At 36.8% G+C, this 12,799-nt stretch overlaps 1 protein-coding gene across 1 annotated transcript in view; it reads left to right on the plus strand.

Moving 5' to 3' along the window:
• The window catches only part of LOC106869737 (transcription factor ETV6), a 48,325-nt gene that overhangs the window by 24,478 nt on the left and 11,048 nt on the right, over window positions 1-12,799 (plus strand). The window contains exon 3 of the mRNA XM_052969120.1: window positions 6,838-7,095. Coding sequence (XP_052825080.1) covers window positions 6,838-7,095 — 258 coding nt within the window. The remainder of the gene's footprint in view (window positions 1-6,837; window positions 7,096-12,799) is intronic.

Here is a 12,799-nt window from a genome sequence, read left to right on the forward strand (position 1 = left end):
ATTGTTATTATTATTATTTTATGTTTGACTTTTGTTTTGCATTTGTACAAGTTGGATCCAAGTCTCACCCAGAGACCTCAAGAGACAACAAGTTAGAAGTTCATGTAGGTGTTATGCCTAGGGTACCATATATTTGGATTTGTACAGTTTTGTTCAAGTGAATGTTTAAGAAACCATAAGAAAATTATGTGTTTGCTTTAAAATTTGAGATCACATAGACAGTATTTTACGTAGGATATGGGCAGTTATTATTATTATTATTATTATTATTGTTGTTGTTGTTGTTGTTATTGTTATTATTATTATTATTATTAAGGCAGTGGAGTAGCAGAATCGTTAGCATGCCGAACAAAATGTTTAGCGGCATTTCGTTCGTCTTTACGTATTGAGTTCTAATTCCGCTGAAGTCGAATTTGTCTTTCATCCTTTTGGGGTCGATAAAATAAAGTGCCAGCCAAGCACTGAGGTCAATATAATCAACTAACCCTTTCGCCTGAAAGATTTCAGGCCTTGTGCCAAAAGTAGAGAAAATTATTATTATTATTATTATTATTATTATTATTATTATTGTTGTTGTTGTTGTTGTTGTTGTTGTTGTTGTTGTTGTTGTTGTTGTTGTTGTTGTTGTTATAATCATTATTATTATTATTATTATTATTATTATTATTATTATTATTATCATTATTATTAAGGCTGCGAGCTGGCAGAATCGTTAGCACGCTGGGCGAAATATTTAGCAATATTTCTTCCTGTTTACAGTCTGAGTTCGAATTCCGCTGCGGTCAACTTTACCTTTCATCCTTTTGGGCCAATGAAATAAGTACCAGTTGAACACTGGAGTCGATGTAATCGACTTACTCCTCTCCCTAAATTGCTGGCCAAACTTTGAAATCAATATTTAACCAATTAATAATTAAATGAATCGATTGTTAGATTAATCGTTCGATCAGTCTCAATCAGGCTAGTCAAAGTTCTTTCGTCGCCATTCGCAATCACCCCTCCCAAGATACAGTTATACAGAATTCGTATTTATATTCTAGTCATGTATTAACGCAGTTGATAGCATATAAGATGCATATTTTCCAAAAGAATTTAAATGTCTCAAAAAATTACCCGGATCTTAATATGCGAAACATGGCCTCCCATAAGCCAATTTTGTCCTTTACGCTCACTACGAAAGTCTAAATTTAATTTAGATAGTCTCTTCTACGTAACCTGACTCCATGTCAATAGTAATATTTACTTAAACATTATTATAATAAATATTAAGACGGCGAGCTGGCAGAATCGCTAGCACGCCCCTCTATGTTTAGCCCCTTGTGGGCAATAAAGAAATAAGAAGCGTTAGCACGCCGAGCCAAATGCCTATCGGTATTTCGTCCGCCATTACGTTGTGAATTTAAATTCCACCAAGGTCGGTTTTGCTTCTCAGCCTTCCAAGGTCGATAAATTGAATACCAGTGAAACACTGGAGTCGATGTAATCGACTGGTTCCCTCCCACAAAATGGCTTCCTTTGTGGCAAAGTTTGAAGCCATAATCATTATTATTATTAATATTTCGGCGAGCTGGCAGAATCGGGTAAAATGCTTGGCGGCATTTCTTCTGCTGTTACGTTCTGAGTTCAAATTCCGCCGAGGTCAACTTTACCTTTCATCCTTTCGGGGTCGATAAAATAAGTACCAATTGAGTACTGGGGTCGATGTAATCGACTATTCCTCTCCCCCAAATTTCAGGCCTTGGGCCGATAGTAAAAATTATTATTATTATTATTATTATTATTATTATTATTATTATTATTATTATTATTAAGGCGGCGAGGTCGATAAACTAAGTACCAGTGAAACACTGGGGTCGATGTAATCGATTTATCTCCTCCATCCCCCCAAATGGTTGACCTTGCGGAAAAATTTGAAACGATTATAATTATTATTACTGTAGTAGTACTGGTGTTGGTGTTGGGGGAATGTTAGATGAATGGCCAGTGTGAAAGGACCAATTCTAGCGTGCATTTGTAAATAAATGGCGAAGGGCTCTTGCCCTGTTGTTCAGGCACCCGTGGCTTTTGTGGGTTTTTCCACGAAGTCCTTAAAGCGCTTCCCCTATCGGGAGTTTTAAATTGTTTAATTTCTAATCGTTATATATATTGTTTACGCGTTGTAAAACCCATTGTATCGTCCTGTTTTTGTCTTCTATGTTGTTGTATGTTTTAATGTAATTTTATGTAAGCCCTTGTGGCTAATAAACGAATTAATTATTATTATTATTATTACTTATTACTGTAACGTTTTGCAATGTACTGTTAGATTTTTTTAAATATTATATGCATTAATAAGGCGGGGAGCTGGCTAAACCGTTATGACACGCGGTGCAGAATACTTACATTTTCTGTAAGAATACTTACATTTCTTCCGTCTTTACGTTCTGACTTCAAATTCTGCCGAGGCCTACTTTGCCTTTCATCCTTTAGGGGTCGGTAAAATAAGTGCCAGTTGAGCACCGGGGTCGAGGTAATCGACTTACTGCCTCGTTCACACACACACCTCCAAAATTGCTGGCCTTGTTCCGAAATTTGAAACCAATATCAAATGTGTTTATAAGGCGGCGAACAGGCAGAATCGTTAGAAGGCCGGACATAATGCTTAGCGGCGTTTCGACCGTTGTTATATTCTGAATGCAAATTCTACCGAGGTGTTTCTTGCAAGACACTTTATTTCACGTTGCTCCAGTTCACTCAGCTGTAGAAATGAGTTGTGACGTCACTGGTTCCAAGCTCTATCGACATTTGCCTTTCCCTTGGACAGTATCGGTAGCGTGGAGAGGGACGATTGATCGGTATGCATGGGCGACATAAACAACATTGCCCGGACTTGTACTTTCTAGGTGCAATCCCATAGTCAATATATAGTTTATTTAGAGCTTGTTAATGTTAACAATAACTCCCATTAATATACAGATAGGAAGATGTAGTGTTCGTTGTGAACTATATTCAAAATAATATTTTTATGGAGGCAACACATGCGGAGTCTAAAAGAACATAATTAAAATACACATTCGAAACTTATATAAATATATATATTCTCTATAAAATGGAAATAAAAATTCCAGAATACATAAATATACATAAATAGACAAATGTCGATACAATATATAAAACAATTGATTTTAGGAAAAAAAAATTTTTTGTAAGTACATTTAAAATTATAATACTTTAAACAATTGCAGCGTGGAAGGTGTTTATAAGCCATTTAAGAAACACAAAAACCGTTAGATTCACTTCAACATTTAAATTTAATTTGCCAAAATATTTTCGTCGCTTTGAGACCGCGACCTGTTCACTGACAAAATTCAGTGCTGCACATCTACATACCGGTCCTGGTATGTAGATGTGTTTTCGAACTTTGTGTAACATCCTGATGTGGGGAGTGCCATGATTAATAATATGAAATTTGTCTTATTCCATGGCACATCTCTGAAACGGTCCGTAGATGTAATCTTTATATTATTTTTTTTTTCTTATCGTCGTTTTTAGTATGTCTCTTTACTACTTAATCCTCTCAAGAAAAATTTTTAATTTCATCATAATTTTAAATGTACTTAAAATATTATAATGTACTTAATGTACAATATTAAATGTACTTACAGTATTATAATTTTAAATGTACTTACAATAGAAATTTTTCTTAAATTCAATCGTGTTTTATGTTTTGCATCGACATTTGTCTATTTACGTATATTTATGTATTCTGGAATTTTTATTTCCATCTTATAGAGAATATATATATCTATATAAGTTTCGAATGTGTATTTTAATTATGTTCTTTTAGACTCCGCATGTGTTGCCTCCATAAAATATGTATGTGTGTGTGTGTGTGTGTGTGTGTGTGTGTGTGTGTGTGTGTGTGTGTGTATCAGGTCATATCAAATGTTATATTTAATTGAAATTTAATCATCAATGTACTTTTCCTCATTATCTATGACTTCCTTCCATCTATTTACAAGCTTTTTAATCCCATCAATGTAAAACCCTTTTGGTTTCAAAGCAAAGAAGTCTGAAATGTCAGTTTCGACCTCCACCTGGCTTGCGAAAGTTATGTCCCCCAAATGATTCTGTAAACTACGAAACAAATGGTAGTCTGAAAGAGCAAGGTCGGGAGAATAAGGTGAATGAGGAATTTTTTTCCCAACCAAGCTCTTCGATCTTCTGTGATGTGATCTTTGCAGTGTGAGGTCGATTCACTAAGGCGGGTCTTTTTTTTTTTCAAAACTGACAGTAGACTTGAGCATCGATTGTTGCATTAGGTGGTAACAATTCAAAGTAAATTACTCCTTTGCAATCCCACCAGATAGAGAGAAGAACCTTTTTCCTATGAATTTTCCTTCTCGGTTCTGGTTGAGCTATTTCCCTTTTACCAAGCTACTGTTTACGACCTTTAACATTTCGATAGAAGATCCATTTTTCGTCACCAGTCATAAGTCTATCCAAAAAGGGTGAAATGAGTTCGTGAGAATGGAGAGAAGAGCAGATGTCAACTCTTGTGGTTGCTTTCGGTCAATTCATGAGGCACCCATTTTCCAAGCTTAGGAACCTTTCCAGGTTGTTGAAGATGACGATGAACAGCTGTATGGTTTGAACTATGCTCTATTGCCAATTCTTCAACTGATAATGTAGGATTTTCTTCAAGGAGCTTATCATCATTATGTGCCTCAAATGCTCTTTGGATGCTTCCATGTTAGAAAGGGTTTGGACAGATTGGACAGCTGATACCTTTGGAACAGTGCAGTGACGTCCAATTTGGGGTCTGGTATAGCTCTCGATTCCAAAGTTTGGTGCCAGCTCCTCCAGTATCTTCGACACATATATCATTGTATACCTTTCCCGTCTTCGCTCCATAGAGTAGAGTCGTAGCTCTCTCAGTCTCTCCCAGTAGCTCAGCTATCCCGTTGGTACAAATCTTTCTTATGTAACATCGCTGAACCATCTCAAGTTCTGGTATTAATCTGACACTGTAGGGTGACCACAGTTGAGAGTAGTAATCCAGACGGCTGAGAACAAATGTCCTCCATAGGACCAGCATATTTTCCTGGTCCCTTATTCGGAAGTTTCTCAAAATCCATTCGGACATTCACATGAACACTGCCACCATCTTGGTGATATGCATGGCAAACGATGTGTCGTTGCTCATATTAATCTCGAAATCACGCACCGTATGTGATTCTAGGATTGCTGCTCCTTTTGGTGAAAAGTGTCGTTGTTGCGACTTATGAACACCAATTAACTGGTAGCGGAGGGCTTGGAATTTGCATTAAATTACATGTTGTTTTCCTCAACCAATTTATATATGGCATCTAGGTCTTTCAGTAGAAGATTAGCATCAGAAGGTTCCTTCACTGCTTGTACTACTTTTGTGTTGTCGACATAGCTAGTAAGTGTGGCTGTCTGTGAAAATGATGACATGTCTTAAAGAGCCATCATGAACAGCAGCGACCCCAACACAGTTCCCTGAGGCACTCCACTCTCTATTACTGTCTCCTTAGAAAGGATTCTATTGGCTGCTGCTACAGCCTGGCTTTCGTCTTTTAAGAAGTCATGCAACCACCCTACGATTTTCACGGTTATGCCGAGTCTCCGCAGCTGGTGACATATCATCCTCTGATCAACCTTATCAAAGGCCTTTGCAAAGTTGAGAAATATCACATCCTCGTTTGAGCGATTCATTAACTGCTTCAACACCCAGTCATAGTGGTACAAAAGCTATGTAAGGCAGCTTCTTCCTGAGCGGAAGCCATGCTGAGTGTTAGGAACGCAATTAGTTTCTTCTTGAAAAGGCGTTCCATACGACTTTAGGAGGTTAGAGAGACAGGTCTATAATTTTTAGTATCTGCTCTGCTACCTCCCTTATAGATAAGACATATTTTGCCTTGCTTTAACTTTTTGGAAGTCACCCAGTTGTGAGGAAGCTCTGAATGAGAATCTGAAGTGGTCTTGATAGAGCCTCTTTGCATTTCTTTAGGAGGATTGTTGGGAATCCATCAGGGCCTGCGGCTGAGTTTGAGCTCATTTCATCAATGGCCGATATTACATCAGTTTCCTCTATTTTGATGCTATCAATAACTGACATTTCTTTGTGTATAAATGCATTAAACAAATTTTAACATTTTATGTATTTTAGAAGTACAACCAATTTATTACACATGAATTAATATGAACCCCTAAGGGTCATGTATACCCCGGTTAAGAATCACTGCTCTATAGCATTGTTATATTTTCAACTAATGTTTTTCTCTGTCTGTGTCTGTTTCGTGTTCTGTATTTGGAATGTACTCCAACAATTCCGTGTTGTAATTGCATTGGCGAGCAGCGAGTAAATATCGTACAATATTTCTTATGTAACATTTTCAGTTACGAATGTTTATAACTTTGATGAACCCCTTGTATATTAGATTTCTTATTTCAAGGACGTTTTATGGCTTGCAGATTTGTAATTTAATATTTATGGGGTAGTTTCTCTTCTTTTACATATATATATATATATATATATATATATATATATATTGTAAATTTTTGAACCACAAAGTTATGTTTTAATCTAAAATAATCAGATGATAATAGTTAAATGATATATTGATTTCAAACTTTGGCACAATGCCAGCAATTTCGGGGAAGGGAGGAAATCGATTACGTCAACTCCAATTACTAACTGATACTTATCTTATCAACCCCGAAAGGCTGATATTTGAACTAAGCTTTTTGCCCAGCGTGGTAACGATTCTGCCATCTCGCGTTTCTTAATATGTTAAAATATATTAATGGTTTTCTTTTTTCGTTATCTTTTAGTGGACAGCTTCGGTAGAAATTATTTAATGAAAACTTGGCAATACAAACACCCGAAACATTGGTCGAGAAGCGAAGTATTAGATTGGATTTTTTGGTCAATTGAAAATGAGAACTTAGATGCGAGTCGAATGCGAGGTGAAGCATTTCAGAACATTGACGGCGTTCAACTATGTGAAATGACTGTAGAGAAATTTTTACAAAAGGAACCTAATTACGGTGCTATTCTCTTTCAAATTCTCAGCTCTCTCATTCACAAACGTAAGTTCTATCAATATTTTATTTTTCTTATCAATAACGGTTTATCCGATAATCGTTTTTTTGCACCGACATCGCTAAGTTTGATTTTCTAACGGTTTTTTTTTCCCCCACACTTAAAACAGCATTTGTTCTTTATTCAAACTATTATTACTCTGCAGAGGCGTGCCATACTTTTTATTGTACAGTTTTCTTTTTCTAATTTTCTTAAGAATATATTTAACACAGTCAATGCTGTTTGTATTCGACTTCTATCGTACTGCGTTAGTTATGCTGATACTGTTAGTTTTTCTTTCCAATTTTTTTTTTTCAAAAGTCAGAGTCTCCTTATTGTTCTTTGTTTATTATTATCCTTGAATATTTTTATTGAAAGCTTTTCTCTCATCTTGTCGCCAGAGGGAGGAAAAAATAGTGCAGAGCATTCTTGGATTCAAAAGAATGTCATCGATACTTCTGTAACTTTGTTTCTGATGGGGTTTTATTTGTTGGGGTTCTTTCGGTGGGGGGTGAAGTGGTGTCAACATAGGGATTTTTTTAACTTCTGAGAAGATGCAATCCGTATGAGTCTGGCCTCTATCCTTTGACTTGTCGTGGTCACTAAGGCACACAAGCCAGTACACTACAACAAGGACAGTACCTTGCGGCGGGTTTTTGGTCTAAGCTTCATGCAAAACTACTCGTACAGTTCTGTAGGGAAATAAAACCTGAGGAAAAGTCTTCTTTTTATGAATGAATACTTAACCGCTTTTCCTTCGTGGGATATTTTTATATGACATACAAACAATCAACAACACCGAGTATGTCGATATAATCCACGATGAAAGTGTTTACGATAGAACTTTCTGACCAGCAACACCTGACATTTCCACAACAGCAAACACTCCTTGTGACATGATAAGAGTAATACCAGACTAACGCAAGAGACAATAAACAGATTAGAATGTGACACACCTTCTCACTAAACCGAAAGATATTATATCTATATGTGTTTGTTGTGTGTACGTGTATATGCTTGTGTTTGGGTGTGTGTGTGTGTGTGTGTGTGTGCCTCTAAGTATCTGTATGTGTCTGTACGTGTGTATGTGAGTGTCTATGTATTTGTACGTGTGTGTGTGTGTGTCTAAGTGTATCTATGTGCGTCTATGTGTGAGTATGTGTGTGTGTACTTGTGTGTGGATGAGTATGTGTATGTATCTAAATGTGTGTGTGTAAGTCTAAGTGTATGTGTGTGCATTTGTGTCTGTGTGTCTGCGTGTGTATGTGTGTAAGTGTAAGTGTGTGTGTACGTGTGTAATTGTGTATATGAATAGTTTATAGTTTGGATTTTGTTGTTTATATTTAGGTCTAAGCGTGTGATTAACAAGTTCGCTTGTTCACTACACATTCCAGACCGTTCCTAGCATCGAATCTCACTCCCTTAATGAACACACCCAGTCACAGCCATCTTGAATCTGTCGTCGCATATTTAAAGTAAATTTCAGTTTCGTCACTTTGTGCCAAATTAAAGAATGAAGCCAGATCATGTTCTACCACCTCTCTCTCTCTCTCTCTCTCTCTCTCTCTCTCTCTCTCTCTCTCTCTCTCTCTTGTTAGAATTTTAACTCGAGACACCCGAGGCTAGAAAAAATACCGCAAGCCCTTTCATTCACCCTACAACCAAAAGTCAGACACACACAACCAACTATATTCTATCATTAATTAATTTCAATTGATTTATATTCCGGAGGTTGTCTCCTTTGCTCTTTTTCACATGAATTAGTGATTGAAGTAATGACTGATTTCTTTTACTATGGGTGTAATTTGACTAAAACAATTCTTGACTCATTACATTAGGTACATCAGCGTCCACCTTACCGGTCGTAAATACCCAGGCACTCCTGGATATTTACCACCTTCACACCACTATTTTATAGTTTGGTTGCTGCGAAGAGGGGGAAAAGTATTTATAGTTTGGTTGCTGCGAAGAGGGGGAAAAGTTCGAAATATTATAATAGCGTGGACGTGCGGAATGCGATTAAAATTTATCGACCGTTGTTTGATGAAGTACAAATTACTCATTTGCTAATTATTTCTTACTGTCTGCGTATTCCGGTCAAATTCATCTTAAACAGGTTGAACTTGCAATTCCTGACCCCTCCTCACCTCACCTGACTAATGTCAATTTTATGACAAGAGATAAAGCATAATAAATTTCAATGACGCTTAAGCTAATTTATGAAAATTCTTTTACATCAAAGCAAATAGAAAACTGTTTTTAGTAAACGGCACGGGAATGTTTGCATGGCATATGTTGGGAAAAACCAAGGCGGTAATGCTAACCAAAAACCGCAAAAGTAAAGACGTGTGTGTGCGAGTGTGTGTGTGAAAGAGAGAGAGAGAGAGAGAGAGAGAGAGAGAGAGAGAGAGTTTCTAGCAATCGGTATGATATGCAATCAATCTGGTATGGAATTTTCTGTTCGTGGCCGATTTGGAATCACCTCACATGGCGCATGCCAAACCACAATCACGGTACTGTTTAGAAATAAACCCCAGCTAATTGCAACGCATGAATATGAAAACCACATCTGCAACAAAAAATGTATGTCACTTGCTGACTTTAAAAGCCATTGAAAAAGCAAAAGATAGAAACAAGATAATTAGTCGGTGAGGGTCATATTCGTTTAACGAATTAACGAATAGACAGCCATGATGCCTGTATGTATGAATGTAAGTATGCATATTTGTATGTATGTACAGGATGTGCCCAAAATACACACACACACACACACACACACACACACTGAATGATTCTAAAGTTAGTGTTTATTAAAATATATTTCCTTTTCAAAATTTAATAGAATCTTCAGACAGAATTTAATTATTTAATGAGCGTTTGTTTTTAAACTGGTAACCGTTCAGCTCCAAGCATTACTGAAAAGGCGAAGCAATCCAGTCGCAAACACCAAGACGCATTTCGTTCGGTATCTGTGCGCATTCTCAATTCGTTGGTTGTTGTTGGTTTAGTATTGTAAGTTTTTTTCTCTTAAGTATTCCCATAGAAAGAAGACTATGTGTGTGAGACAAGTTGAACACGGAATGTATTCCACTGATTCTCTTTGTCCACTTCACCTGTCCGATAAAATGTCAAGGTAGTAATCTTGCTTGAAATAAAATTCCTTCAAAGTCCTCTTAAATAGTTCAAGAAAATAGAACCAGTCACAGCATCGGCGAAAAAGAATGGTCCAGTTAATCGTTTTGATAAGCTGCACCAAACTGTAACTCCTGGCAAATTGACATGATGTTCCTCCATACTATGCAAATTTTCAAGTCTTCAGTAGGTTAATTAAGTCATTTAATTTAAATGTAGCCTCACCACTCCAAACAATCTTTGTTGGAAAGTGTGCATCTTCTACACATTTTGCGATGTAACGCTCATAGAACTCCCCTCTTCGGTCTAGATCATCTTATTGAGAGCATGAACTATTCTTGGAATGAAACTTATTCAATGGCAGAGCTTCAAACTATGATGGACGCTCGACATTGAAATTCCTATCTCACAACTCGTTTGCCGCACAGATTTTCTCGAACTCTGGCAATACGTTTCTTCTATCTTTTCTTGCTTTGTGGGACTTTTCGATGACCGCGGTATTCCGGAACGTTTCTTGTGGACAATCTGAAGAGTTCCATCTGTTTCAAACTTGTCTCTAATTCTAGTGATTGTAAGTCACGGAGGTGAATCTGTTTGAAACTCCCTCCCAAAGTGTTTTTGCACTTCGATTGCGTTTGCAAACCTCGAATAGCATTTTAGGTTAAAATTCGTTTGTTCAAAGTTTAGTGTGGCTTCCTTCGTTATTTCTTCCTTCGTTAAATCAAAAGAGAAATGAAAATTTAGTGATTAGCAGTTAAAACGTGTATAGACTTTTTGACACCCTGTATATATATATATATGAAGGAGTGCTGAAAAGTTCCTGGCTTTAAGGGTGTCACAAAAGGCTTGTTTGGAGGTTCAACCTTCCGAGTTCTCTTACAAAGCTTAGAAAAACTGAAGGGCCCCTGCAGTAAGTGTGTGAATCTGAAAGGGGAATATGTTGAATAAAATTATAATTAATTGATCCTCCTGTATATTCTTTTACTCAAAGTCAGGAACTTTTCAGCACTCCCTTGTATATATAGGTGAATAGTATCTAGAGATCCGATTGTAGGATATTAGCTTCAAGCAATAGAGAACGAAAAGTGAGCAGTATACGATAAAGTATAAATATATTAAGGTGGTAACTTATACACTTTTCCCCATATCGAAGTTGCTAGGAATTTTGATAAGCTGATTGTTTCCATACAACTCACGGTTAGCAACTGACGCTGCGAAGAACGCAGGACTTACATACATATATGTATGTGTTTGTGTGTGTATGTGTGTGTGTATCTATGTAAGTCATGTAAGCAGGCTTTAGCAAAACCACTTCATATACTTTTCCAGAATTTCCTTGCAGGTGGTAAATTTCCTGAAAAGCTTAAAAGAAGGCATTATATGCTCTATCCACAGAGGTGGGAGCAGAGCAGAGGCCAAAAACTATAGGCCAATCTCTCTGACTTCACATATCAGTAAAGTCATAGAACGAATCATCCTAGAAGAAAATTACCTACTGAACAATACACAACATTGAAACAGTTGCTTGACTATTCAGATGTCAGTGTGACCTATCTTGACTTTACAAAGGCATTTGATAAGGTAGGTCATAGCATATGTCATAAGCTGCGAGACCTTAGCATTGCTGGCAAACTGGGAGAAATGTTAAGCAGCATTTCATCCGTCTTCATGTTCTGAGTTTTAATGCCGCCGAGGTCGATTTTACCTTTCATCCTTTTGGGGTCGACGAAATAAGTACTAGTTAAGCCCTAGGGTCGATGTAATCAACTAGCCCCTCGCCCCAAAATATCAGACCTTGTGCCTATAGTAGAAAGGATTATTATTATTATTATTATTATTATTATTATTATTATTATTATTATTATTATTATTATTATTATTATTATTATTATTATTATTATTATTATTACTACTATTAAATAAACTATATCTTATCGTGTATAATATCTCGTTACTTGAAGGTTGAATAGCTCTGAGCTAGATATTAAAACTAGTCCGGTATATACGATTGAAACACTATTCAATGAAAAATGACCATCTATGCATCGTGCTCAATGTGTACACACTGTCGACATTCCAGTTGCTGCAGTACTTGTCCTGAGATCACACCTCTTTGAACGCGCTGTATTGGCCTACAGACAAAATATATACATTAGGTACGATACGTAGCTATTTCAACTTAATATCTCAGCTGTGTATACCAGAATTTTAATCAACCGGGCAGCTATTCGCAATATCAATGGATGTTTTATTCACTTCTTTTTATATCAGAGGCGATGGGTTCTCATCGGAGAATGCGACTGGCTGCAACTGCGAGCCAGTGAAAAGTCCCTGAAACGCCGAAATACAGCTGGCGTTCTCGATGGCCGCTGCCGGGAAGAATTTTCGTGTCCTGATATTAATTGTCTTTAACACAGATATGATTTCTCAGAACAAATAGCGCAATAACTAGCCTAACGACATTGTCTTCATTAAATAGGATATGCAGACGATTGTTAGAACCAGCGTGAATGGTTATTATATTTCTATAGCTTCTGATACTTCTTACTTGGTTTGTATTATGCAGTATCGTGGTGTGTT

The sequence above is a fragment of the Octopus bimaculoides genome, chromosome 7 (genome assembly GCF_001194135.2).
Source record: "Octopus bimaculoides isolate UCB-OBI-ISO-001 chromosome 7, ASM119413v2, whole genome shotgun sequence".
NCBI lineage: Eukaryota > Metazoa > Mollusca > Cephalopoda > Octopoda > Octopodidae > Octopus > Octopus bimaculoides.